Genomic DNA, 27,699 nt, shown 5'->3' with positions numbered 1-27,699 from the left:
CACCACTGACTCTGGAGTGCTCAGCTGGATCAACGACGTGCCGGAAGCTGATCTGGGGTACCTGAATCTGCATCATCAAACGATGCAGGCCAACTGGCATCAGTACGTGGAATGTACGAGTATGCGAGCTGGAAAACTAAGCAACAAAGGCTAGAATGAAATCTGGAAGAAACTGAATAGCTTACCTGGCTCAACTCAACTCAACTCAACCTGGCTGACTTCTTTCAATATAAGGCAATTCAAATCAAGTGCGATATAAAGAAAGACTGTTTAAAACATGCTATAAACTCTGTGTATGAAAATACAAATACTGCTGTGGGAGTTTCTCTAACCGACAACCATCACATAAGAGCTATAGTGATGATACATCGATCGACCTCACGCTGCCAGAGCATCTTATACCCGGCCAAAGGTATAAGACCTGAACTGCCTAATGGATCCACTAGTCTAATATGAAAAGGATTCATCTAAAAAGTATGATCCTTTTCTACCCATGGTGGCTAACATGGTTCTATGGGGGCTGTGGGTTCTTTGAACGCTCCCCCAATTCGGTGCTCGATACTACTCCCAAAATGGACTGGCTCTTATGTTTTTAAAACATATTTATTCCTGCTGATTTGAGGTAATTACTCAAAACTAGCCCGAAGGCCCCTTTGGAAATCTCAGTCTCCAACCTTATTCAAATGTAAAGACATTTCTTTAAAATTTCTTTGGGAATACATAGTTCCCTAATAACTTGAGGAACGAACTCAACTTTAAACTCATGGCTTAACTTGAAACTGAGGCTCTTACTCGACTTGAAACTTGAGACTCTTTTTCTTGACTTCTAACTTCACTTGACTTGGAACTATCTTTCCTTGAATCGGAATTTATGAATTCAAGGTGTTTGATCACATGTTATGGAGGGATTCTTAAACGCTTAGACGTACTTTGGAGTGTCGGAAACAACTGTAAAACATAGGCATAATACTTTGGAACATGCATGAGAAAGGGATGAGGAAACTTGGCTGAGACTTCAGATTTCTGGGGACACAGGTGGAACCTACGGGCGCCATCGACGGACCGTAGATGGACTTACGGTCCGTCCTGCAGGTTCGTAGATCGCGTCAGAGACTTTCCCCAGAATTCATTTAAGAAAAAAAATGACTAAGTGTTGACCTACGGTTCTGACTTACGGTCCGTAGGTCAGGTCACGGACCGTAGGTCGCGACCGTAGATCGAAGCCCCAAAACCCAACTCCTGATCCGATTGACGGTTGACCAGCATGGACCGTCAATCGATCTACGGTCCGTAGGTCAGGCCCGTAGATGGGTATCGACAGCCCAGAAATTTCTGCGAATTGATGGTGGATCAACTTTAAAAGGGGCATACCTCTTAGAATCAAAAATTCCTCAACATACAATAGGTTTCAACTAAATTACACGACTCAATCATGTCTCACAACGAACAATAACCTCAACCACACCACCAACAACATCAACAGCAACTAACAACTTCAATAGTTCAACAACAATTTCCAATCCTTTCTCAAACCATAGAATAGACTTGGTGCGTGTGAGGGAAAGAATAACCCACACAAAAACTCACATACCTAATAGGGATCACCCCCGACGATAATCCACGACGGAAGCTTGTTGATCTCCTTTCTCCTCTTTCTTCTCTTCTTCTTCTTCTCCTTCTTCTCTTCTTCACTCTCAAGAACCCTAACTCTTTCTCTTCAAAAAGGGGCAAAAATGATCCAAGGATCATTCTAAAACAACAATATGAGCTCAAAATAAATAATTTGTGAAAGGACCAAAATGCCCTTAAATTTCCGGATGGATTTCCCTTCCAACTGCCCAACTGCCCAACTTCTACAGGGTATAACTCCCTCATACGAACTCAGAATTGAGCAAACTCAGTGGCGTTGGAAAGATTGTTCCAAGGGATTCGCAACCATAACTGGAATTACTCCTAACTCATCCTGAGCTAGGAGTTACGACTACTCAAAATTGGCCAAAAACTCATTGATTTCCACACTTGGCCAAATTTCCAGATTCGTCATTTTTTTCAAAAATGACTATTCCCGAATTTCAAGCTCCTTCTAAGCCACTTCAAATTGTCGGATGTTACAGCCAACACGTATTCTCAAGAACTTCTAAGAGAAGTTTGCAAAGGACCTAGTCCCTGCAAGACTGCGATGTGAAAGGACGACAAGACAGTTGTCAGAAAAGCTGTCACTTCTGATGTGGTAGGTGCACGTCCTTCTAGGGAGGCAGGCTCTCAGCCAATGGGCGGTCCCAAGGAGTTTGTGTTCATTTTGATATATTATCTCTTTCTAACAAACACAAACTTAAGATTTTGGCAAACAAAAACTTACAAGCTTAGAAGGAAAAAGTCATCTTTAAGGTAGAACAATACTCACACTCAACAAAAGGATCTGATAAAGTGCTGAAGCATCTTTGTTGAGTTTGAGTTTTGTGTCTATCATTTTATAGGTCTTTGCATCTTGAAATTTCTCAAGCATAACTATCTTGATGAAGTATTCTCAGGCAAGCACATTAAGGGATCTGATCAATTTCTTCAAGAGCCTCTTGTACCAGTTTTTACCTTGATTGTTTGTATTGAGCTTAACTTGTAAGATTCGTTTCACTCTTGTTAGAAACGTTTCAAAGTGTTGTTTGAGTCTTTGTAAGAACATTGTTAGTGTTAACTTTGTGTCTTACGGTTAAAGTCTATATTAATCAGTGAGGGTTAGTATAGTGGGCAATGGATGCATTGTTTTGTTGAAGTCTAAGTTATCTAGAGTTAGGTAGCTTAGTGGGCAGTGTGGTATCTGCTCTGGCCCATCTAAGTAATAGGAGGTATTGCTTAGAGTTGGGAGTAGCAGGCTAATCTCAGTTTGTAAACTTGCTTTTGCTTGAAGAAGATTAGTGAAAGAAGTTTGAAAAGTCATGGCAGGCCAGGTCGTGGTTTTACTCCCTTGAGCAAGGAGGTTTCCACGTAAAGTTGTTGTACAATCTTTACTTTCAGCACTTTGTTTATTTTCTGTTATTGTAACTGTGCTGAGGACCTGGTCCCATCTAGACTAGTGGACGCATATATTCCAACAAGTGGTATCAGAGCAGGACTTTTCAGTTTGGTTAACACCAAGAAAAGGAACAATCCTGAAGGAATGACTGCTCCACCCAATCTGGAAGAAGGTCAGTCTTCCACCAGGCCACCGCATTTTAATGGGCAATACTATAGCTGGTGGAAGAATCGAATGCATGACTACATCAACACTGATGACACTGAGCTGTGGGACATCATTCTTGATGGACCATATATTCCTACAAAGGAGGTGAAGGATGGAGAGCTCACCACTACAGTTGTCAAAACTAGAAAGGAGTACAATGAGATGGATAGGAAAAAGATAGAGAAGAACTATAAAGCAAAGAAGATTCTAGTGTGTGGGATTGGATCCGATGAGTACAACATAATTTCTGCCTGTGAATCAGCCAAAGAGATATGGGACTGTCTCCAAATAGCTCATGAGGGAGCGCAACGAGTAGAAGAGTCTAAGGTCGATATGATTACGACTCAATACGAGAATTTTTGTATGAAGGAAGGTGAAACTATCTTTGAAATGAACTCAAGATTCACTCCCATCACCAATGAACTAAGGTGCTTAGGTGAGCCCATTCCCTTAAGCAAACAAGTTCGCAAGATTCTCAAGGTTCTCCTTGAGTCATGGGAAAGCAAAGTTGATGATATATCAGAGGCAAAAGATCTGAAGACACTTTTCATGGATGAGCTGATTGGAAATCTCCAAACCTACGAGCTGAAGAAAAAGCAGGGAACAAACATGAAGGAGAAATTTGTTGTTCTGAAAATGTCTCAAGGTGAGGTGACTAAGGAAGAGGATGAGATGGCGTATGTCACTCAAAGATTTCATAAGATCATCAAGAAGCATGAAGGCTTCCAAAAGAAAACCTCTGCTAGCAGAACTGCTACTGCAAATGATCTCTGCCATAAATGTGGCAAGCTTGGTCACTTTATGAGGGACTGTCCTAGTCAAAAGAAGGAAACTCATGACACCAGACCGTGCAAAAGGGACCTAGTCCCAGACCATGCTCGAATGAAGGCCCATGCTGATCAGTTAGTGAGAAAAGCCTTTGCTGTGTGGGGAGATGATTCAAGTGGGTCAGAAGAAGATGCAGAAAGTTATGAAGATGTTTCAATGATGGCTATTGAAGATGATGAAAATGTCTTCAACTCCATTTTCTCTTTAATGGCTAAATTTGATGATAAAGAGGATCAAAATGAGGTAACTCTTCTCAATCTTAAAGATGATTTTGATTCTCTTCCCATTAAAAAATTGAGAAAACTTGTTGCTTTATTAATGACTCAGTTGATGAACTGACCTCTGAAAATTTGATGATAAGTGAAAAGTTGAGTCTGTGCGAAGATGAAAACTCAGTTCTCAATGCTCAAATGTCTAAACTGAGTATCAGGATAGGTATCCTTGAGACTGATAGTCTGGAACCCAGTGAGGGACCTGGTACCTCAGTATGTGGAAATAGAAAGCTTAGCATTCTTGAGGAAGAATTGGAAGAAAAGCTTAAAATCCTTGAGTCCAAGTTAGTTGCTTCTCTTGAAACAAATTCTCAACTGAGAAAGGATCTGAGTAAGGTCAAGGAGGAGTTAAGCCACTCTCTAAAATGGACTGACTCCTCTAAGATACTCTCTAATCTGTCTAATCAGAGTTTCAATGGAAAGAAAGGGTTGGGACGCAGACCAATAGAACCCCCATATAATCCTCATAGCAAATATGTGTCTGTATCTGACAACCTTTTGTGCACTCACTGTGGTTGAAATGGTCATTTGAAAGAGAAATGTGAAAGTCTGAGAAAAGCTAAAGAAAGGCATGTGAAATTTGTTAGATCTGAAAATGATGTTAAAAAGGGGCATAAGGGACCTGGTCCCCGTTATCGTTTTAGCAAGAATACTTTACCTCCATGGACAGGAAGGTTTCTCATTAAACCTTTTGACAGTTTTTGGGAACTCCATTTGAAGTGGGTTCCTAAGTCTAATAAGTGATTCTTGTGCAAAAAAGAGGGATCAGTCAACGTTGGTACATGTATAGTGGATGCTCAAGGCATATGACTGGAAATACTCTAAACTTTCTCTCTTTAGAAGCACACCAAGGTGGTGGTGTGTCATTTGGCGGTGGAAAGAAAGGTTTTATTCTTGGTATTGGGAAGATAGGAAGAACTACAGACCATTCCTTAGACAGTGTACACTATGTGGATGGTTTGAAGTTTAATCTCTTAAGTGTGTTTCAAATTTGCGACAAGGGAAATGAAGTCAAGTTCATGTCTGAAGGGTGTGTGGTTACAAACTGTGCAACTAAGAAAATTGTAATGTCTGCAAAAAGAGTCAAGAATGTTTATGTTGCTGATCTTGATTCTATTGAAGGAGACAACTTGTCATGTCTGAGTGCTCAAACTGATGATGCAAATCCTTAGCATAGACGACTGGGTCATGTAAGTACCTCTTTACTTAACAAGCTTGTTGCAGGGGACCTGGTCCGCGGACTACCAAAACTGAAGTTCTCAAATTAAATGACAAAGTCTGTGACGCCTGTGCAAAAGGCAAACAAACAAGATCTTCTTTCAAGGCAAATAAGGGTGTGAGCACTACCAGACCTTTGGAACTTCTCCACATGGATTTGTGTAGACCTGTCAAAATTCAAAGCAGATGAGGTAAAAAATATATTCTTGTGATTATTGATGATTTCTCCAGGTACACCTGGAATATGTTTCTGTGGAAAAATGATGAGACTGTTGGAGTTCTGATTACTTTTGCCAAAGCTATCCAACTAAATGTGTCTTGTTAGATTGTTGATCAAGAAAACTCCCTACGAGTTGTTGAATGGCAGAAAATCCTCAATTGCCCATCTTAAGCCATTTGGGTGCAAATGCTTTGTACTAAATAATGGAAATGATGACTTGGGTCAGTTTGATGCCAGGAGTGATGAATGTGTGTTTGTAGGATACTCTTCTACCAGCAAGGCCTACAGAGTATCTAACAAAAAAAAAAACTCTATGTGTCGAAGAGAGCATTTATGTGACATTCGATGAATCTGAGAAAATTGATGATCAAAGGGAAACCATGAGATGGAAGAGCTGATCTAGGAATGGGAATACAAGGATATCCAAAACCCTGGAAACAAACAGGTTGCAAAGGAAATTGCTGCAGATCTCACATGAGCACCTAGTCCTCTTGATACTACCCAGAAGGTTCCATCTCAAAATCATGAAGATAATGATGCTGAATCTGATGCTGAAATTGAAGAAGAGTTGATCAGAAAGTCCGGATAGAAACATCAATGCAAGAAGAACTCCATCAGTTTGAGAGAAGCAAAGTGTGGCACTTGGTCCCCCAACCTATCAACAGAACAGTTATAGGAACAAGACGGGTCTTCAGAAACAAACTTGATGAGCATGGGATCATTACTAGAAATAAGTCAAGACTTGTGGTACAGGGTTACAACCAAGAAGAGAGAATTGATTATGATGAGACCTTTGATCCTGTAGCCAGAATGGAAGCCATTAGAATCTTGATAGCTTTTGCTGCTCACATGGAATTCAAATTGGTTCAAATAGATCTCAAGAGTTCTTTCTAGAATGGGAACCTGAAGGAAGAAGTATATGTCAAGCAGCCTCTAGGCTTTGAAGATGCAAATCTGCCAAATCATGTGCTGAAATTAGACAAGGCTTTGTATGGGTTAAAACAGGCTTTCAGAGCTTGGTATGAACGCCTGTCAAAGTTTCTTCTCACCAATGGGTTCAAGAGAGGTAAAATTGATAATACCCTGTTCTTAAAATCCAGAGGTAAGGAATTGTTAATTGTGCAGGTAGATGTGGATGATATCATATTTGGAGCCACTTCAGACTCACTTTGCAAAGAGTTTGTTGATTTGATAAGTAGTGAGTTCGAAATGAGCATAATGGGGGAACTCACATTCTTTCTAGGCTTGCAGATCAAATAGTCCTCTCAAGGCACTTCAATATGCCAAGAGAAGTTCATAAAAGAGCTGCTCAAGAAATTCAATTTCCTCGACGCAAAGGTGTTGGATACTCTCATGAGCACAAGTGTGAAGCTTGACTTGTATAAAGGAATCAATGGGTCACTCTTGTATCTCACTGCAAGCGTACCAGACATAGTCTTCAGTGTACGGATGTGTGCAAGGTTTCAAGCTGCACCAAAAGAGTCACATCCAAAAGCTACTAAACGAATACTGAGATACCTGAAAAAGAACTCAGGACCTGGTCCTCTTCCTACTCAACAGGTGACTCACTTGATCTAATTGGTTTTGCAGATGCTGACTATGCAGGCTTTCATGTAGATCGAAAGAGTACATCAGGCATGGCACATTTTCTTGGATCATCACTGATTTCTTGAGGGACAATGTTGAGAAGCAAAATGTGGTGATGAAGTTTTGTAAGACTGAAGACCAGCTGGCTGATATCTTTACAAAGGCATTGAGTAAAGAATGTTTCATTAAAAAAAGGATGAGGTTGGGGATGCACAAGATTACCTGATTCCTTGACAAGTTTGCACAAAAAATCTTTTATTTTGACTATGCTACAGAGGGCAGGTATCTATACTTGTTTCAATGTTGGTCTTAAAAGAATTCACTTTTTGTACCTTAATGCAGATATACACTCATGGTGTGTCAAGCTGAAGGGACGATTTAATCACACTAGGCAGTGTTGCAGATTGAAATGAGGACCTGGTCCTCATAAGGTTAGTATCACTTATACTATACTGTCTAACTGTCAACATCACTGCCACGTGTCCCTTGCCCATTCATCGTGTCAGTTTCAGATGTCTTTTCGCTTTTAAACCAAAGGTTGCTACTGTTGGGGACCCGATGTCTTTTTGGTTTTATATACTACTTCTCTTAGTGAATCAAATTACAAAATCTCATCAAACAATTCTTGTTGAAATTCACTAATCCCCTTTCCAAAGCTTTTCTCTCTTTCTCAAAATGCCTAACTCTAATTCTTCTTCAAAGATCCCTAACTCCCAAGAAGTTGAAAACCTTAGTTCATTCAATTTCTCCTTTTCTACTCCAGAAGGCTGCAAAGAAATCTCCTATGAAAAGGGAGAAAGTTAGAAAACAGGTGGCTGAAAATTAAAACTCATAAATGGACCAGGTTCTAGGGTGCAAAATCAAAGTGAAGAAAAGGAAATGAAAAGGGAGGAGCGGATAACGACAATGGAGAACCAAAAGGTTTTGAATGGCAGAGTCTTTGACCCTGACATCCTAACCAAATTTGGCATGTCAAATATTTTTTATGCTTTCTCCATTCAAGGTTGGAACCATCTCTTTGAACCACTAGTTCTGTATTTGCACGAACATGAGGTGTGTGAATTTTTCTACAAAATGGAACTTCTGGAAAGTGGTAGAATCGCGACTACTGTCAAGAATGTTGAAACATGTCTGGATGAAGAAATATTGGGGATCATTTTAGGGGTTCCTGTGGAAGGAATTCGAACGATCGAAGGTTGTAAACCATCCAGTGACTTCACAAAACTTACCACAAAACGTGGAGATGTCAAGAATGCAGGGTTACCAAAAAGGTTTCTCAAAGGGGAATATCAGTTGCTTTTTGAGTTCATCAACAAGGTGTTAGTGCCCAGAACTGAAAAGAGAACAATGACATTTGCTGCTGATCTTTTTCTCATGGAGAAGCTTGATGAACTTGAAGAGATCAACCTCCCTGCCAATATGCTGGAATGTGAGTGTGTTGAAGAAAAATCTAGGGGCAGATCTCAAGTGGCAGATGTTCTAAAGCAGCAGGCTGCTCTTAAACGGGAAGTGACTGATCTTACTGAGATTCTGAATAACAAGGAGATTGAAATCGCTTCACTGAGATCTGAATTACAGAAGGCGGTTTCGAGGGGACCTGGTACCAACGATGGAAATGAGCAGGTGTTGCAAAAGTTAAGGGATGAAAATGAAAGGCTGCTGAAGACAAATGCCTCACCCAGTGAGGAAGTTAAGGCTCTCAATATGCAACTTATCAAGGCTCATGAGGATGCAAATGAGTGTCTGTCTCTGTTTATGCGCACCCTCAATCCCCTTCCCCTCCGTCCTAAAAGTGTCTTGTTTCCCTAGTTTCCCCCTTTGTTCTTCAATCCTGATTAAAACTTTTGTGGCTTTGTGTTTGTTTTGACTGACTACAATGGTCAGTATTTGTGATCTAACGCTATTTATGTTTCTGCCCTGTTTATGTGTGGCTTAACATTCTCTTTATGCTTACATACACATGTTCTGTGTGGCCCAAGGCCCTGAATTCTTTATTGCCTTGCATTTAACTTGAATATGTTTACTGCTTCACCTTTTCAATGATGTCAAAAGGGGGATTTGTTGTAAAGTTGGTTGTGGAATTGTTGTAAAGAAACCTGTGGTTGTTAGGGGCATTGAACTAAGGGGGAACTGTGGTTGTTACTGGTGCACTAACAAAGGGCGAATTTGTTATGTATTTGAATGAATGTTTGTTCACTCACGTGAGGAGTTATGCAAGTTGTTTGTCATCATCAAAAAGGGGAAAATTGATAAGTTCTTATGTTCCTTGATGTTTTGATGATCTCCTCACAAGTGCAGGGACCTGGTCCTCTGCAGAGTATGAATACTCATCTAGTGGTCAAAGTGCTGTACAGCTGGAAAGTTGTCTGCATCAGAAAGTTGGTGAAGTTGCAGAGTGCTCCACCAATTAGAAGCGATGAGGTTGCTTGTTCATTGGATAATAACTTTTCATGTCTAAATATATCCAAGGAAAAACAACAAACTAATTCATTCATTCAAAAGGTGAGAGCCAACACGAATTCTCAAGAACTTCTAAGAGAAGTTTGCAAGGGACCTGGTCCCTGCAAGACTGCGATGTGAAAGGACGACAAGACAGTTGTCAGAAAAGCTGTCACTTCTGATGTGGTAGGTGCACGTCCTTTCTAGGGAGGCAGACTCTCAGCCAATGGGCGGTCCCAAGGAGTTTGTGTTCATTTTGATATATTATCTCTTTCCAACAAACACAAACTTCAGATTTTGGCAAACAAAAACTTACAAGCTTAGAAGGAAAAAGTCATCTTCAAGGTAGAACAATACTCACACTCAACAAAAGGATCTGATAAAGTGCTGAAACATCTTTGTTGAGTTTGAGTTTTGTGTCTATCATTTTATAGGTCTTTGCATCTTGAAATTTCTCAAGTATACAAGCAAAGACTATCTTATTGTAACTGTGTTGAGGACCTGGTCCCATCTAGACTAGTGGACGCATATATTCCAACAGTATATTTTATGTTACTATTTCCATTGTGCAAAAAAAATGAATGTAAGAAATTCTGCACATTTTTCTTTCAGAAACTAATTGTGTCATGATCATATACAGAAGGAGACTTTGTTCCAATCGTGTATTTTTTCTTTATTTCTCGCATTTACTTGATTCCTTTTTTGTCTAGAATGTTGGATCTGACCCAAAAGAAATAGAGTGGCGTCCAAGCTGGTTACATGAGCAATTATAACAAAGGAGTATACATCTTGTGCTATAGTATTCTGAAACTATAAATAGACAAAGAAATTTTATATTCTACTGACCAAAGAACAGAAGGCTTGATAAGGAATCTTGAACAATGGTGTGGGAGTCATTATCTTCTGCTTTGCCAAAAAAGATACAACAGATTGTTTGTTGTGTGATGATAACAACTAAGCTCACTTGTGCTTCTTCCCACCAGCAAGAATACGTTGAATTTGAAGCCCTCTGCTGAAGGCCTGGTTGAAGAGCAGCCTTGTCTGGAACTCGGAGACAAAAGGGAACCAAGCAAGAACAGCAACCGGTGTGAAGATCACAAGCCCCATTAAATAATCATATCCTCTAGCTAGAGCCTTCACAGATCCCCACATTCCTATGCCCTTCACTACTGGCCTACATGCCTGTGCAATCTGCAGACGACAAAAGTTTACACACAATTATTTGAAGTCTAGGGATAAAATTGAAGATGTGAAAAATATTTACCGAAAGAAGAGCCCATCCAGTTGGCAAGAAGGCCAATAAGCTGGCAAAAATATCTCCAACGGTAAGGCTTAGGAATTTGAACAGCATGACAAATGTGACTATGAAGCCAATGAAAAGGAACAATTTCAGCAGCCTGAACATCAGCTGGAAATCAGCACTGAACTTCTTCCTGCCCAAGGATACAATCTGCAGATAGGAAGTACAGTTTCAGAACACTATGTATGGAAAGACAACCTTCTGCAACCAGAGTTTAAATTAATCTTTTTCTAAATAATGGTATCATGATGAAAAAAGAGGTTCCACCAGTACTAACCTTCAAGACGACCATGACAAACACAATGACCAACCAGGACAAACCATAAACCTGTGATCATATCAAAATGAGGATTAGCATATAAATGGGATGAAAATTACACCTTCCATATATTGTATTGAAGCTGAAAATTCAAGATGTACTAACCATGATACTTTTATCACCATTGGACACATTTAGCTGATAAACAATTCCATACTGGAAAAGTAAGAAGCGCATAGAAAGAAGAACTTCACAGAAACGGCCAATTAGACCAGAGCACTGCAGATGTTCTTGCTCTTCATCCCACCAAGACTCCCAACTCTTGGTTGCCGGAACACCAATGCCTCCATGGTTGCTTATCCACTTGCCCCAATCTTCCCAATCATCAACTATCTTTTGCCACTCAAAGCCTGAAGGATTAAAGAGGAAGGGAGCAAACAACCATGAAACCACAAGGAACCACATTGAGCCACTGAGAAGCAAGAAAGCTACATTATCAGTAACTGCCACACCGAAAATTTGATAAGCTATGAGGCAAATCATAATTTCCAGTGCTTTGGTGAAATGGCTCCTCGAGTACATCCTGTAGTTCTCAGCAAACTTCTCATGTCTCACGACAAAACCACGCCCAGTTGCTCTGTATTTCGCGCCACCATGTAAAATTGTGCGGCCAAAGTAGTGGAGTTTTGTTCCAAGAGAGAAGGTAAAGAAAACAGCAGCCAACTGCAGGTTCATTATGATAATGTCACCTAAAGCAGTCCTGAAGCCTCTTTCGAGCCCAATCTCCATAACCATGGGAAGGGCCATCAATAAACCAAGTTGAACGACAGACTGTGAGGCCATTGCAGCTTTAAGAGCATTGTCACCCTTGGATCTTGCAACTTTGACGATGGACTGTTCCAGTCCACTCAATGCAAGGTAGAGTTTACCATATAAAAATGCATAAACTGTGAGGACTACCAGCTGCAAGGAGTAAATAAAATTGTATCATAGGTATATCTTCCTTTAAATCATCTCGCAAAAGCAAAGTGATTGACGCACATGCTTTATAATTGAATTAATTGGGATACATTGTAATTCTGAAGTAATGAAAGTCCATACCATATGAATTGAAATTTTATATATTAATGTCATCAAATGTTAAACAGGAATTACCATTGAGCTGATATAAAATCCAGTAGTTGTGAAATAACAGGACAGCATACGGAAGAAATCAAATCGATGTCCTAATCTGTATAGATCTCGGCTAAGAGTCTGCTCTCCATTACCACATGCCACTTTTGCCTCAAAGAGAGAGATTTGGTTAAGACCAACATCTCGCCCTTTTCCAACTTGAATGTATTCATGGTGAGTAATATTTCCACGTCGCAATGTTGAATTGAAACCTATAGAGCCAAACGTTATTGAACAATAAAAGTGCTCTGTCTATGCATCAATAGACATATTTCTAAAAGCTACCTGCAAATATGTCCTCACTGAGATTGATACCCCTTGAAGCTTTGCTAATTCCACCACGAGTGATGTGGAAAATTCTGTCAAATACATCTGGATGTCCATAATGGAAGCGGACCCTAAAATCATCAAGGTACAATAGAAAATAAATCTCATGGTCTCGTCCGAAATGAGAATATATCATACATGTAAATCAGTTGGATATAGCAGGTGAACACTAACTGCAAGCAAACCACCAAAAGAGGAAAATGTGTGTTTGTTCAAGAAATGGTCTTGCTCAACTTCACACTAACAATCCAGTATACTAGTTTTTCTACTCTCCATTTCCATTTTGGAGAAGGAGAGCAAGTAACTAACACTATGTTTAGTTCTTAGAAGATTTAAGGCTACGGGGAAATAATGAAACTAACTGGTTATTTGCCCTTTTGCTTTGATATTGGTGATTACTTCCAGTTGGTAGGCCGGAATTTGAGAACGGTCCATCCCACCATAATAGATCTCTCCTACCGCTACCTACGAGTGGACCGGGTCGCTTCCAATGTCAGTAATTGACGATTACACAATTCGAACAATTTCGAATTTACCTCAAATAAACAATGAATAAACCATTACAATTAGGAGGGAAGTAAAACAGATATAATCGCTCTTCCTATCAAGTTTTGGATGGATTGATAAAGCTGACCTGGAATGTTATTCAATTCGTCCATTTTTACTTGACCAATTTATTACTACTTCTTTACCAAATAAGGGAAATGACTTGTACCCCTCCACTTCTCCTTCTACTCCTCCAACCCCTTCCCCCTCTTTTGATCCAACCACAGATAGATGAATAATGCAGGAAAAATAAAATAAAAGTTTAATAGCGCAGCGCTGCAATTGTTTTGCCAAAAAATGATTGATATGGAAATACAGGACTGTCTGTTCAGTAGTTTTATGCATTAAGGAAGAGAATAACATACCTTAAAGGCCTTGCAAGAACTCTCTGACCAATGGTGACAAAACTTGTCTCTTGATTAGACATAAACCAAGCTAATGAAGACACACTGTAATTGAAAGATGTGAGGCCTTATCAGATATGTCAAAAACCTGGATTAGATGAAACTAGGCAGGCTGAAAGAGAAATTATTAGGCAACCTTCCAGTGAAGATATGCTCACGAACACCCAATATTGTAGGTGGACGCACTCCGTGATCTTCATTAAATTCCTCAAGAAGGTTACGCATTTTTAAAGCTTCTTCCAAGTAATTGTCCTGCAAGAGAAAACATTAAGTTATTATTTTCTGATTACCTATCTTTATTTATTTGAACTCTGTCTCTTTTCACCTGATTCATGTCAATGGTTTGAAGAGCTTCCCCACGAGAGAAGATAATGGCATGATTCTGATTTTCAGGCTTTCCTTCTCCTATCTTTGCTGCACCAGGCAACTTTATTCGGTATATTTCCTTCAAACGTAGATCATAGAAGAAATAAGGACTTGTAGCGCAAAGAATCAATTACAGTCAATATTTAATATAAAAGAACTGTGATAACCTGATCAAGATTATCAACTGCTTTCACCAACACTGAATAATAAACCTTCTGAGTTTTTCCACCTTCCCGTTCTTCAACTTCATCAATATATGCTACACGGAGAGAGGGGTTGCTGCACGGAAAAAGGAGAAAGAATGTTTCAGCAGAATTCTAAATACAGTCGAGTATGGGAGAATACAACTTCTTTTGGTTTTTCCTTGTTTCTTTGGAGAAACAGAAACTTACTTGACCATCAAATTCAGAATATCAGTTGCATGCCGATCTCCATTTCGCTTTTGAATTCCATAATTCTGGCAGGTGGCGACATAGGTGAATTTCATATCAGCCACAGCTTCTAATTGAGCATACAACGATCTTTGGCTTTTCTTATCCTCCTCGGATGGTACTGTAACAGCTTTGTATCCTTCGAGAATCGCTGTGTACAAATAGTCACAATGTAGTGCTTTACCAGAAAGGAATTCAACACTTGATACCCTACTTTATGCACCATAGCTGACGTATTGGTAAAGCAAACTAAGCAGCTAAAAATTGTCGTTAGTTTAACAATGTATGTGTTCTCTTCATGTTTCTCAATATAACTCGCTATAATCTTAAACATAACAGATTAGAGTGTTAGTATAAAAAATAGTTTTCTTTCCATTCATCATTGATAGCTCCCATTACCATGCAACAGATCCAACCACCATAAAAAGTTCTGGTATGACAAATTAAGTGATACTCCTGTAAACTAGTATAGAATTCAGCTCTCACACCACACCTGTATCATGATCAGAAGGAAAATACATGTACATAACACTTATGTGGGTCCTTTTGTTGGTTCATATGGCTACTTGTAGGCCATAGCATGCCTGAATAAACTTCAGCTGCCAATTATGTCAAGCACATATCATATGCAAGGGAAAATACTCAGAGCAGATAGAAATTATTTCTTACTAAAGAAAGCTCAGCAGATGTCACTCATTATTCTTTTTATTACAAGAACTGTCAAGGTTCTTAGCCCAAAGATAAAATCTCTGAACAGGAAAATGGCATTAAAAATATTATGGTTTACCTCCTTCTGAAGCCATGTCAAGAAATGCTTGAAGCTTCAAAGCCCTTCTGTAGTACATCATTCCTCTTACTGAAAAGAATAAACAGTAACGATGAATAGTCTATAGGAAACTGTTATGTCCAAAAGTATATTATAAGAAAAAAGTATTTTAAGGTGCCTGTTCTGCAGAGAGTCTGTCCCCTTAATGAGGCCCAATGACGTAGCTGCAAGATGTTTTCTTCATTTTCCCAGACCTCTGGCTCCTTTTTACATCCAAGACGTTCCATGAAGTTCATCCATTCATCTAGAAGGATATAAAGTGGTGTCAATAAAATAGGGAGAGGAACATCACACTGAACGGAAGTTCATTTTCAAGTAGTTGATAATAGAATGAAACCTGGATAAATCTTTTGGAGATAGTAAATGATTGATATGCCGTCTTCATTTTCCATCTCAAGATCACCTTTTGAGTAGACAGTTTCCTCACTGTAGTATGGGGTCATGACACTGCATATGAAAAATTATTATTGCACAACTGAATTTGGGATAATAGTACAATGGATCCATGTGACAAATGAGATAGTTTGAAAATTAATAATAAACAAAAGCATTGGTATTTCTGCCGCTATTTACATATTAATAGTGTGTTCTCATGACTTTAATAATGCAATGTTACTTATTAACTTCATATAATTGATTGTTGACTGACTATAAATCTTATGCTCACTCCAATATTAGCTGCATGCCATAGGTAAGTCATATTTTCAAAGGAGAAAGCTCAAACGCATCAGATAATTCATCTATAAACTTGAGGATGTATGCTGTCGTGAATTATGAGAAGCACCTGAATGAAAGCATTTTGCGCACTCGAGGTGCACGTGGCATTTCCATGAACAATGAATTTGTGAAAAAGGAAACCCTTCTCCGTGCTTCGAGGTTAGTTGGAACTTCAACTGCTGATTCTTTCACAGTCAAGAGAAGATAAAGACGCCGAAGCTGAGAAATAAATCAACATGATGATTGTTTTTCTGTTTATCGATTAATTGAAGATAAATCGTATGATCATATAGATATTAAAAGACCTGTTCTTCCCACTGTGCTGTTACTGGAGGAGGGAATGCAATAGCTGTTCTTGAGTCAGTATTAGCAAAGAGCTGTTTCCCAGAATCCCTTCCACTATGACCAAGTTCTACAAGTTCCCTGAAATAATTATACATGACCAGAACAAATATAAAATTGAATATTTTAAATAACATCAATGCTATGCATTTATTATCTGAAAAGCTCATCCAAAAATGGCACAGAATTCACTAACCCGATTTCATTGACCATCATGTCACGGGTCACTATTTCTAACATATCCTGCAGTGCTATGACAACGTTGTTCCTTTTAGATGGATCGCCATCTCTCTGCAACAAGAAAGAAAGTGAAATATCTGACATATGAAGTTCCACTGCTACAGACATCAGCTAGTGCACTTACCAGTATCTCAAGTAGGTCTACAAATTTCTTGCAAAGGTTTTGCAAAGGTCCTGTTCTGAAACTCGAAAGGAACGTGTTCTTTGAAATGCTGTTTTCAACTTCTTTTATGATGATTCCTATGATCCTAGACACACAAATTAGACAGGATCAAGAACATATGCATGTAATGAAGAAGTATGAAGTGTTACTTGATGCAGCAATTGGAAGGACCACATTAAACAGCTGAAATGGTGCATGAAGGTTGCAACTACTGTAGGTATGTTGAATCACCACTTTATACAAGGTCGCTGATATGAGCTTCCACAGAGGTAACAAAACAATGGTTCAACAGCAAAAATTAAATTGAAGAACAGGTAGAGGAGAAGTGAAGATTAGAGAGAATGCAACTTATTTTTCAAAAGACAAAGAACACAGGTTAAATCAGACAGTTTAATGGATAAAAAGAAAACTCAAAAAATGACAAGAATTAGAAATCTGATTACCCAATTTAAGGACTTAAACGAAGCAAAAAATGTAATAAAAAGACCATTCTTATGAAACCAAAACACCAGTGATATAAACCTAAGGTGATTCAACAAACAATATCACTTTATCTGAAAACCAAGCATTACGGCGTACTACAGCTAGAAGAAGTGCTGCCTGTCTAAATGAACAAAAAAGGGGGTAGCGGAGGGGAAAGAAAAAAGTTCCAAATCATCCTGATGGGTATTCAAGAATATATTTGAATTCAGATGCACGTGTTCATGAAGTTGAATGATGATGAAGTTAATATAATGATTCATAGATCTATGAATCAGCTGAATAAGCAACCTTTTCTCAGTTTCTCCAACAACCAGGGCATTAAGAACAAGTTTAAAAGACTCATAGCATTCAATAACGGCACACTTCATGTATTCATCAGCACATATGCGCTTCCAAAGGTCAGCATCTTTGGAACGAAATTGTAAAGCCATGTCCAATGCAATTGGAATCTGCAAACGGAAGACAATCAATCAGTGTAGAAGAAGAAATTAAAACAGTGGTGCATCAGCTGACAGTCTTTACCTTGCTAGCAAGTAAAAAGGGTGGCCATTGAATAACTTTCAGACTTGGATCCGAGGAATAAGGAACAAGTAATAGGTCCATCTCTCTGAAATAATGTGCACACAGTTCAATTCTTTATGTCAGATGAACCAACTAGAAAGCAAAAAGATAAGTTAAGGGACTATTCCTGTCACTTATAAGATCCTCTTCGCGAAAACTGCATATAAATTCATTCCATAACTGAGCGAACTTTGCAGCTTCACTTCTCTTGCTGGGCGAAACCTAGACATCCAAAAATAATATGTTTTATACGATTTTCACTTTTATAAGTCTTTGGCAATCTATTTCTCTTCATGGCCTGAAGAATGAAAAGCATATACACGACGGAATAGGTGAGGACAAAATAAACCTCATTAGAACTCTTGGAGAGTGAAAATCTTTTTTTGTCAGCTTTATCATTAGGCACCAAGTAAGTGTTGAATGCACCAGGCAGAGACTGAAATCTTGACCTTAACATTCCTAAAGTTCTTATCTGTTTGAGAAGCAACAAAAAGCGCAGATCCATATGTTAATAAAGATTGACAAACTCAACAAATTAACAATAAAAATTTAATAAGATGAAAGCATAGTTTTCAGGAAAGCATAATTTAATTACTTCCAACCTAAAATATCTCAATCAACTCTGATCTTAGATGTAGCAGATTCCAGTAGTGACTAATTTAGTGATGGAACCACAGCTATGCTACCAGAAAAGGAACTACCACTTATAAAAAATTTATACATGGATAATTAGTTACAACAATAATAATAGTAATGCAGCTCACTGACTTTCTAACCAATCTTTATCACTGTCCACAAACATTAAAGTTTGGTCTAAATTTTGCTTCTGTGATTAAAAGAGGACACACTTCAGATATCCATCTGCAATCTACTTATGATCGCTGCTCCTAATACTCTACAACATCCTTCTTTAAATTGGAATTTTTCCAGATCAAAAAGAAACACATTGAAGAAATAAAGTTAACTAACAACACAAAGGTTGTCTCACTTTCAACTATGCTCATTTCTGTCTCCAGCTTACCTGATGTTGGATTGAAATCAGGAAATTATAATTATTGTACAAACACCGATTTCCATTTTTTAATATTTTCCAAGGACCATCACTACTATTGTAATGATGCTCTACCCCAGACGTCATAACGAGCAGCAATAATCAAGTTCTCTCTAAACTAAATTTCAGTAAGATCTATTGACAAGTGATAAGACATCAACCATATATATTGACGGCAAAGTAAATGACAATCAAGATGCATTCTGAAAGTCCTTACCTCACCCAGACGATCAAAGGCACCTATAACACCACCACACAAAGTTGAGAAAATAGCATACCATATTTGAGCATCCATAAAGTAAACCTGTATAAATTTGGAATACAATATTTACAGGTAAAAGATAACCATGAAACATCTACAAATGAAAACAAAGACAAGACATACCATGACAACTGGTGCCCACAGGGCAAGCACAGCCCCATAGTTGCTCCTAGCTGCACAGATAGGATAGATTCATTAGCATCAATTCGCAGATAGAGAATCTGAAAAAAGAGAGCAAAATTTGGAATATATACCATCGGGGAAAAACTCATGCCAAGCATACTGAACGTGATTGATGTCCATTATCATTTTCGTGGGTTTTATAAGAGGTTTTATCTGAAAACACAAATATACCATGATTAGAAGATAAATATAACTACCACGTCTCATTCCAAAGTAGAGCAATGGTATGTACATCCAATTACCTGAATAAAGTAGCTGAATGCAAATTTTGCACAAAGAAGTAGCACCCAGAAGAGAGTATACCTGATACAAAAAGCGGAGCATGCGATAGAGCAAGCGTCGAACACAAATAAGAGAAAGTTGGAAGTAAAAGACTTGTAAACGTACTTTATAAGTGCAAATTGACTTTCATGCATTCCCCTCCCAACATATATTCTTGGCTGCAGAAAAACAAGTAGGCCCAGACAGTTAATAATGTTTGTTATAGAAAATAAAATATTGGCATATCAATACAAAGTAGACAGATGAATGGACAATATGAGCTGTTGTCTTATGGAAACAGATAAATGGATGAACTCTATCCTATTTTTGCAAATGCTAAACCATATGATCAGAGTACACAAGCTTAGTTCACCTAAAATTCGAAAACTTATGAAGTTTCGCATAGATTCATCTTGATATCTAAACTATTTTACCTCTGTTCTTTTCCCAGGATTTTTGTTCTTTCAGCCATCGTTTTTTAAAAGCATGGGATACGTTAGTGTAAATCTTAAAATACTGTGCATTATTTCATATGTAGAAGATCTTCACAATTCGTAAAGGGACTCAAAACCCAAAAGTCTGATGTATTATCGGTGGTTATAACCCAAAAAAAAAAAAAAAACACAATTAAGTCCAGATTTGGTGAAAGAAGAAGCAGAAGCATAGAATATCAATAAAATATTTGCTTTCAGCTCAAGAGATTGATTAACTGGAGATAGCACGTAAGCCTTCTAGACTAACAACAATGGAAAATAAAATGTTCGTAAGAAACTAAGCGAATGCGTTTTCGTGGATCAGAAGGCATATTGTTATTACCTGTGACCACCACAGAAGGAACCTTACAACAAGCCAATCCGAGTTCTCAATCCATCGACGGAGCATTGGGAAGATAAACAAAGCTGTAGTAAGTAAATTGGGTAGTAGATACACAGCCACGGCCATTAGGTACATAGGAGGAATGCCCTTCATCTTGTCTAGAAATGTCAGGGAACTTCGGATCTTCGTAAGTATCTCTGAGTTGCTTTCTTGGAGATAAAATAATGGGAGGATGACACACCATGCAAGACTGACAACTACCTTCAGAACATTCCTCAGTACATCTGTGAACTTCCATCTATGATAACCCGGAAAGTTAAGAAAAAGGTCCAGGATACCTAATGTAAAAATAAGGGATGGTTATTTTTCTACTAAGCTGCTACTAATTAATATGTAAAATGGGAATAATAAGAGTAGAAAATCTTACGAGATATTAATACATCAAAGAAATTCATAGATTTACGTACTTTGGAGGAAGCGAAGCATAGCTGCCGTTATGAAAATACTGGACAGGTTGTATAAAGAATCCTTCTTAAATATATCCAACACAGGAATCCCACTCCATGCAAATATGACCATGGCCTGAAAAAGTAAATTCCAAAAATGGCCCAAAACGGAACAAGTAAGCTATAAGGAGCAAAGAAACAATAGTATATAGTAATATTCACAGTTCGAAATTTCCACCTGCAAAGACAGGAGAAAAAAGGTCCAAAGACGGTCATAGCTTCGGAAGATATGCCAAAATGACCGTGTCTCAACAAAGTATGATTTTCCCATTTTTCCAGGCTTTTTATTAGCAACTCCTTTTCCCTGTAATAGCAGTCATTAGGTAAACAACTCTTCTGCTGATAGAAGCAGAAGCTTTCGATGAAAGTACAAGTCATACTTGTGTGGTGTCACGTGTTGATTTAAAGAAGTCACCATCATCGCGCATTGGCCAACCTAAAGAAAAGCAATCTTGCGACCTGTCAACGTATGTCAAATTCAAAGATTACATATGAAACCATTTGTCATGTTGTTATTTCTCTTATCACAGCACTGAAGTTATTGTTCTAATTAAACAAGTACCAGAAATATTCATTCAGATCATCATAATTGCACCAATTTGAGTACGGTGCTTTTCCATTTTTGCTTTTTTTGGCTTCCTGGAAGAGCAAATCATCGTTACAAACATTCATAAAAAGGAAAATTGAAGTGGAAGAAAATGCAGATATATGAGACATATTACCTTATCAATCACACGGTAAATGGGAGTAATGACCTTTCGCAGGAATGATTCGTCATCCCCACCATAAGAAGGCTTGATATTTTCTCCAGTGACAATGCTCACATTTCCTGCTAAGAGGCCATGGAGTTCATATGCCATCTGCATCAACAATGTAGAAGTTACTTTCGCATTGAAGGAAGGATTCCTCAGCAAATCTGTGTTATTGGAGGAGTACAATTTTGACATCTATAGACTAGAAGTGGTGATATAAAAGAAGATTAATGAACCACTCACATTATGGAAGATGTAACATAGACACTCTGGCATGAAGCGGAGATTAGCTGCTTCACCCCATATTAGAAGGTAAAGGCCCATGTAAAGTATCTTTCTTTGTTGTGCTTCTTGTTGGGCTTGAGGGAGCCTAAATGCAATAAGTTTGTTGCGTGAAAATGTTACTCAATATTTATGGTTTATACACTTCTAAAAGCCAAAAGAGCAAAAGCATAATGTCCGCTTGAAAGAAAGTCTATGTATTGCCAATATCTTACCGCAAACTGTGTTTTTTTCCCAAGTACTTACACCATGTTTTGTAGTTTTTGAACAACTTGTTCATTAGAGCATCCACAGCTCGATCGTCAAGCTACATTGGAAACAATGGTTTATAAGAACAGATTTTGATTTTGTCACTGTCTTGTATAGCCTTGCTTTCTTGCTATTAATACATCCAGACAAATAAAAAAATGCATTTACTCAAGATTCTGGAGTAATCAATTCAGAAGAGATTGATAAGAAAATTAAGTAATACAAAGCATGCGGTTGAGGACTAAACTAGAAGGTCTATTTTAAACCAAGGTAAAATGAATAAGAAAGCCTAGGAGCATCAGATATTAGATATTGAGTATAATGGGGAATAGAGAACACATAGCCTAGCTATATGTGATACATGCCTTGTTAAGTGGCTCAGCCTTGGGGATTAGCCTTATATGAATATTCGCAAGGAGCAAACTCAGATTCTCCCGCTGGTTTCTTACGTTGTCCCTCTGCAGAGAGCACACAGAGGTTAACAAATTCTCATTCTGACCAAAGACCTGAGTAGAGTTCAAGCAATTATAATCTCATTCTTTGAAGTAGGAACTGTTACCTGAAACCCAAACATTGCCCTTAACCAATCCAGCACATCCAGTTCCCCTGTTTTCTGCCTCTGCTGTTCAAATGAAGCTGGCCAATTCAACCCACGTGTATTTGAGAGAGCAGAAACGGCTGCTTTAACCTGGTGAGGAGTTTCAAAGGAAAAGCTAAAGATCTTGACATAATGACATACTATTTCAAACTACATGTGCCTATATTTCCGTATGTATGAGTTTATGTAGTACCTCCTCAAGTTGCATAATGGACTGAGATGCTCCAGCCGAATCCAGGGGAAGAATATTATAGGGGGCATATATTTCCTTTTTGGCCTGAACATCATTTGCTGCAGCAATGATCTGTTCAATAATTCATGCCATTAAGTTCTTGCATAGAATCCTCCAGTGAATGCTAGAAAAATTGAGGACATTTAAGTGGAAGATTCGTAATTGTGAACCTAAGTTTTAATATAAGTACTGACCTCAGGAGCAACTTCTTCAACTTTTTCAGACTTATTAACGGCACAAAGAACTTCAAAAAGCACCCCAGCAGTCTGATATGCTTTACCGAGCTGAGCTCTGTTTTCAAAAGATTCAAAAACCTTGCACCAATTAGTACCAAACCACGGTAACGAATTTATAAAGAGGATATTTATGATACCACGAGAGTTACAGTTACCTGTCTGCTTGTTCTCCCTTGTTAAGAGACACGACATACTGCTCATAGTATTGCTTGTAAAAGCTCTCAATTTCCCGTGCATCAGTCTTTTTCACACGAGAAGCAAGACTCGACGCATTGTCCTGAATGAAAGCAATTCGTTTAGCTAACCCCTATATTTAACGATCGGGCACAAAGGAACTTTGTTGGGAATATTGAGGATCTCCTAAGCAATTGACTCAACCGTACTCTACCGGAAATTGATGGTTATAAAACACCCGAGAAATTCTGGAAAAATAATACCACAATGCTTTGAATCTGAAAAAATATGCTTTGTTGCATACTTTAACTGACAAATTCCATTGAAAATTATCTGTACTAAGTAAAAATTTCCCCATCAAACTGAGGAAGTTATTAAAAACTGAACTGAACCGGTTTAATCTCTCTCTTTCCCAATAATAGTGAAGTAATCCTATTAGATTTCCCAATGTCTAACGCTTGATTTACCCCCTCGAGTTTAAATAATTCTAATTTAAAAACAAATACAAGTAATAAGGGGAAAACAATATATAAAGAGAAAAATAAAAAAATCAAATCAAATCATACGTACACGCTCTAAACGTTGGAAGAGATTGGTTTTGAATTGCCGAACACCACGTCCACCTGAGGTGGGGTCCAATCTATGCGCCTTCTCAAACGCATAGAACCGACCTGTAACAACGACACCAAACAGGAAAAAGAGGGGAAAATAAGAAATTGCAGAGATGAATGTGTATGTAGAGGTTGAATGTAATGGTAGGAGGAGACAAAGACATACAAAGATAAGCAACGCGAGGGCGTTCATTTTGGATCTCTCTGGCGACGCGAAGGATTGGTGCAATGGACTGGAGAGAAGAGGGAACAACCTCGTTGTCAAACACCTCCATAGAGAAGGTAGTGGTGGCGGCACTTCGTGACGGTCGCCGAGTCAGTGACGAGGGCCCTGCGCCCCCGACCGGTGTTTGGGGGGGGTCCATTCCCTCCGCCGGTCTCGCCGGATTCGTCATCCTATTTTTTGTCCTCTCCTAATCAGTGCTGTCGGTAGCTTAGCTAACTAAATGTAGCTCTGGCTTCGACACCACCGCTCTCTTCCAGCTCCTCCAGCTCCTTTCCGTTTCTCCCTCTCTTCCGTTCAATTTCTGTTCAAAAATATCTCCAATTATACATCCATAAGGGCCATAATCATCATCAGAATATACTTCACGATCAAACACGCACCATATAAATCCACATACATACATAATTATCATACATTCACAATCACCATTAAACACATAACACAGGTTATGCAGATGCATACACATGTAGATTCAAGTATTACTAGTCTTAACATTTACAATTGAACCTGTATAATGAAGATCTTCTCTGGTATATAATGCTACATCTATCTATATCATGCTAATCAAACATATGCATAAACCTTCTCCTAAATCCATAATCAAAATCACTCGAATAAACATGCTAGTTCGTTCCTCTCCAGAAAGTAACATACATATACATCCAAATTCATAATTACACACATGCACACTCACTCTACCACACATTCATTATATACATTATCATGTACAAAAACTCATGCATACATTCATACAATTCCAAAAGACTAGAAAACTTACAGCCTAGCATCTTAATTAACCGATTTAAACTTCATCTTTTGTGTACGTATAGTTCTACAGCTATACACATAAATCGTCAAACAGGCTCGTTTCCAATTGACATACATATTACTATACAAGCCAAAACGGATCAATTAATTCACTCCACAATCTGAAAGCTTCTACATAAACTACAGCTATACACATAAACCTTCTCATAAATCCAAAATCATAATCAAACAAGCTCACATTTCGGAAATTAACACATCTATATACACGAATCAATTACGTAATTGATACAATATGAAAAAGTGAAAGCTAAGTACGTACTTACGGTTGAAACTTGACAATGATGAAGAAGAGAATGAGCTTGTGCTGCCTGAAAATAACCAGCAAGTAGGCAGGGAGGAGGAAAAAAAACAAACCGATCAATTAAACTACAAGAGAAATGAAACTAGTTTTAGCTGAGAGAAGAGAAAAAATGATTGTTATGAAAAATGTAATGTAAAGGAAAACGTACCAAGCGGAGACCCAAAAAAGAAGAAAGAGAGAGGAGAAGTGAACGGATAGTGGGAGAGGAGGGAATGGAGGGAAGGATTTAAAACGGAGGGAGAAAGACAGTTGATAGGTTCAGAGCCAACGGACACGTGGAAGGTAGACCGTCATTTACGCTAATTCTGTTACAATTCTCAAACCGGTGGTCCCCATAATTTTCACCTCTCTTTCTTATTCTTCTTGTTGCATGGTTCACCAAATTCTAAAATCCGATAATACATCATATTTATACATAAATATTCCAAAATATTTTTATTATATTTATACGTTAAAGATCAAGTGAAACCAAAGCTTATACATTAAGAATCATTTAAATAATTATTAATAGAAGTACATAAGGGAAGTTCAATGTTTAATCTTTTTGGAAACGGTCTATCCACCTACATGCATGATGTATTAATAAAGTTTGCATACATTTTACTTTTTTCAGGTCCCTTTTAGTACGATTTCACTGACTATGTTGTTTGATAAGTCTAATTGTTTCTAGAATGTTTTGATGATCCTCACAAATGTAGGGACCCGGTCCTTTGCAGAGTGTTCTCGTCCAAGGCAATGTGCTATACAACTGGAAAACTGTCTTGTCAGAGGTTGGTGAGGTCGTCAACGTACTACACCAATTAGAATGGACGAGGTTGTTTGTCCAACGGTTAATAATTCTTTATGCTTGATATATTCAACAAGACAAATAACACATCACTCATTCATTCAAAGAAAGAAAATTCAAGCTTCGAAAAACAGCAAGGGACCTCATTGACTGAAGATTGCTTCATGAACATGTTGTTATTTTGATTGCTTGTATTTGTGCTTACATTGTAGGATTCGTTTCACTTGTGTTAGAAACGTATCAAAACCTTGTGTGAATCACGGTAAGAACATAGTTGAGTGCAACTTTGTGTCTTACGTTAAAAGTCTATATTAATCAGCGAGGGTTAGTATAGTGGGCAATGCAGGCATTGTTTTGGCTCATTAAGTAATAGGTTGTATTACTTAGAATAGAGATTAGGAGGTTAATCTTTTGTGTGGTTGTAAACTGTGTTTTACTTTTGCTTGAGAAGATTAGTAAAAATAGTTTGGAAATCTTGTGAGACAGGTCGTGGTTTTACTCCCTTGAGCAAGGAGGTTTCCACGTAAAGTTGCGTGTGCTATCTTTACTTTCAGCATTTTCTTTTGTGTATCATAACTGTGCTAAGGACCTGGTCCTATCGTAGTTAGTGGACGCATACACTCCAACATTGTTGTTGAGGTATGTTCAATAGTTACTACTTTTATTTAGGTCTTATTTGTTTTTATCAAGATTAAGATGTTTGAATCCTATTATTAAGATTAAGATATTTGAATTGAAATATTAAAATGTGTGTTAGGACTTAATGCAGTAATAAATTAAGATGGTTGTTTACTTGTTTTTATTATTTGATGGTATATAATCTATTTTTATTTATGAACTTTATATAAATCACTAATATTAACATAATAATTATTTTCAATAAATATGATGGTGGGTGGTTGCTGTGATGATGGCTAACGGTGATGGAGTTGGTTGATGGTGATTGTTGAGGGTGGTAGCTAGTAGTTATGGTGGCGATTATGATGGCTAGTGTTGATGGATGATGGTGGTAATCAAGTCTGATAACTAGTAATTGTGGTAGATGATAGTAATAACTAAAGTTGATAGTAACTTCATGTCAATATGCAAAAATGTTTCGGCTTATTCAATAACAGATTGTTGCACATCTTGGGATGCCTATAGGAGAATTACCTATTAGATACCTAGGTGTTCCTCTTAGCACCAAAAAGTTATCTATTATGCGATGTTAGACCCTATTGGACAAAATGCTAGTCAAAGTGACCTCCTCACATCAAAGTTTATTTCTTATGTTGGCCGGTTGCAACTTTTAAAATCAATATTATTCTTAATTTAGATTTATTGGTCGAGTTTATTTTGTTATCCGGAAAAATCATTAAGCTGATAGAAATTGTATGTCAGAATTTCTTGAGGATGGGTGGAGTAGACATATCCATAAAGGCACTC

The 27,699-nt window shown here is 38.1% G+C and overlaps 1 protein-coding gene across 1 annotated transcript; it reads right to left on the bottom strand.

Annotated features, from left to right (window-relative positions):
• Nucleotides 1-10,521: 10,521 nt before the first annotated feature.
• LOC125835772 (callose synthase 5) lies at nt 10,522-25,707 on the bottom strand. Its single transcript, XM_049514871.1, has 44 exons — nt 25,636-25,707; nt 25,450-25,494; nt 24,299-24,659; nt 24,092-24,192; nt 23,503-23,624; nt 23,306-23,402; nt 23,073-23,183; nt 22,841-22,969; nt 22,647-22,739; nt 22,248-22,339; nt 21,994-22,120; nt 21,721-21,858; nt 21,561-21,637; nt 21,379-21,457; nt 21,177-21,302; nt 20,960-21,074; nt 20,493-20,830; nt 19,803-19,855; nt 19,658-19,718; nt 19,487-19,568; nt 19,356-19,405; nt 19,188-19,274; nt 18,269-18,391; nt 18,046-18,141; nt 17,881-17,964; nt 17,647-17,807; nt 16,837-16,960; nt 16,669-16,763; nt 16,436-16,553; nt 16,198-16,349; nt 15,751-15,860; nt 15,532-15,657; nt 15,375-15,443; nt 14,549-14,738; nt 14,324-14,435; nt 14,116-14,235; nt 13,927-14,042; nt 13,752-13,835; nt 12,799-12,911; nt 12,496-12,725; nt 11,506-12,303; nt 11,359-11,409; nt 11,046-11,231; nt 10,522-10,972 (listed from the first exon to the last, which is right to left on the bottom strand). Exons 3-44 carry the CDS (start codon nt 24,525-24,527, stop codon nt 10,742-10,744), a joined length of 5,796 nt encoding a protein of 1,931 aa, XP_049370828.1. The 5' UTR covers nt 24,528-24,659; nt 25,450-25,494; nt 25,636-25,707; the 3' UTR covers nt 10,522-10,741.
• Nucleotides 25,708-27,699: the final 1,992 nt, after the last annotated feature.

Source organism: Solanum verrucosum, unplaced genomic scaffold, assembly GCF_900185275.1.
Source record: "Solanum verrucosum unplaced genomic scaffold, falcon-dt-bn FXZP01000128.1, whole genome shotgun sequence".
NCBI classification, from domain to species: domain Eukaryota; kingdom Viridiplantae; phylum Streptophyta; class Magnoliopsida; order Solanales; family Solanaceae; genus Solanum; species Solanum verrucosum.
This window is presented reverse-complemented; position numbering and strand designations above follow the sequence as displayed.